At 33.5% G+C, this 1,135-nt stretch overlaps 1 protein-coding gene across 1 annotated transcript in view; it reads left to right on the top strand.

The window, feature by feature from the left end:
• The first annotated feature begins 475 nt into the window (after positions 1-475).
• The window catches only part of LOC102681279, a 1,456-nt gene continuing 796 nt past the window's right edge, over positions 476-1,135 (top strand). Inside the window, exon 1 of the mRNA XM_006613389.2 lies at positions 476-1,029. Within this exon, the coding sequence (XP_006613452.1) occupies positions 675-1,029 (355 nt within the window). The 5' untranslated portion in view covers positions 476-674. The remainder of the gene's footprint in view (positions 1,030-1,135) is intronic.

Genomic DNA, 1,135 nt, shown 5'->3' with positions numbered 1-1,135 from the left:
AATTTTTTTTTAAAACCGTATCCAAAAAAAAAAAAAAAAAAAGAAAGAAAGTAAGAAAGAAATTACGAGGAATGGTTAAAATGTACTTGCATCATTTTAGGTGTAGATTTAATATAACCTACATCTTCTTCCGAGGATACGATTCAATTGATAATTTTTACGATATTTTCACGATTTTTCTTAATATCGAATAACGATAGTTTTCATTTTTGTATACGTTACTTAGAATTTTGGCATGTTTGTAATAAAATTGTCCGTCAAAAAATTATACTAAATATAATATGAAGTTAATCGCATAGAGATTTCATCATGATGCATCGAGCGGGAAACAAACGATACGAATCTCGATACGAAGTCCGATCCCCTTGACAAATTCACACGCGTGTAAAAAATGCATCCGCACAACACAATGTCCACCTAAACCGAACTAAACTTTTCGAAAAAATTCGAAAAAATTCAAACCGAACCGGCCAATTATGAATTCCAAAAATCAATCAAAACACGCAGAAATGTAAAAGTCACGTAACCCGCTAATACCGTCTCTCTCCCCGTGTCCAATAATCTCCTCGTCCATTGAACGCTATCTAATCAAGGAACTAACGCTATCCAATAATAATAATAATAATAATAATAATTAGATATTGAAAGTTTCTTTTTCTTTTTTGTAATTAAACATGCAAAAAGGTTGCGAAAGGTACGAAGAATGGAAAGCGGAACGAGCGCTGAAGACGAAAATTCAGGAAAAAAAGAAAGAAAGGAAGAAACGCAAGATATCAAAAAAGACCGATGAGGAGGACATGGAAGATGTGGACGAATTTGGTAAAACAATTCGAAAGTGTAGAAAAAAGGAGGTAAAGAAGGAGAAGAAGAAGAAGCCGAGACAAAGAGTTAGGAAAATTTACAAACACATACCGGAATCAGAATTGATCTTAGGATGTATAAAACCATCCATAGAAGTGAGGGAATACTTCCTCAATCCACGTCATATTTCATGCATGGGTCTTACAGTACCGCCAACGGAAGCACCGCGTAAGATTTTGATTTTTCACGCTTAAAAAGATTTTTTTTTTCTCTTCTCTCCCTTTCAGATTAGCGAATCTCCGTTAAAATAATTTTTTAAGAGTATGCTTATTAA

This window comes from Apis dorsata, unplaced genomic scaffold (genome assembly GCF_000469605.1).
Source record: "Apis dorsata unplaced genomic scaffold, Apis dorsata 1.3 scaffold_149, whole genome shotgun sequence".
Taxonomy (NCBI): Eukaryota; Metazoa; Arthropoda; class Insecta; order Hymenoptera; family Apidae; genus Apis; species Apis dorsata.
The sequence above is the reverse complement of the archived record's forward strand: the minus strand, read 5'-3'. Positions and strand labels throughout refer to the sequence as shown.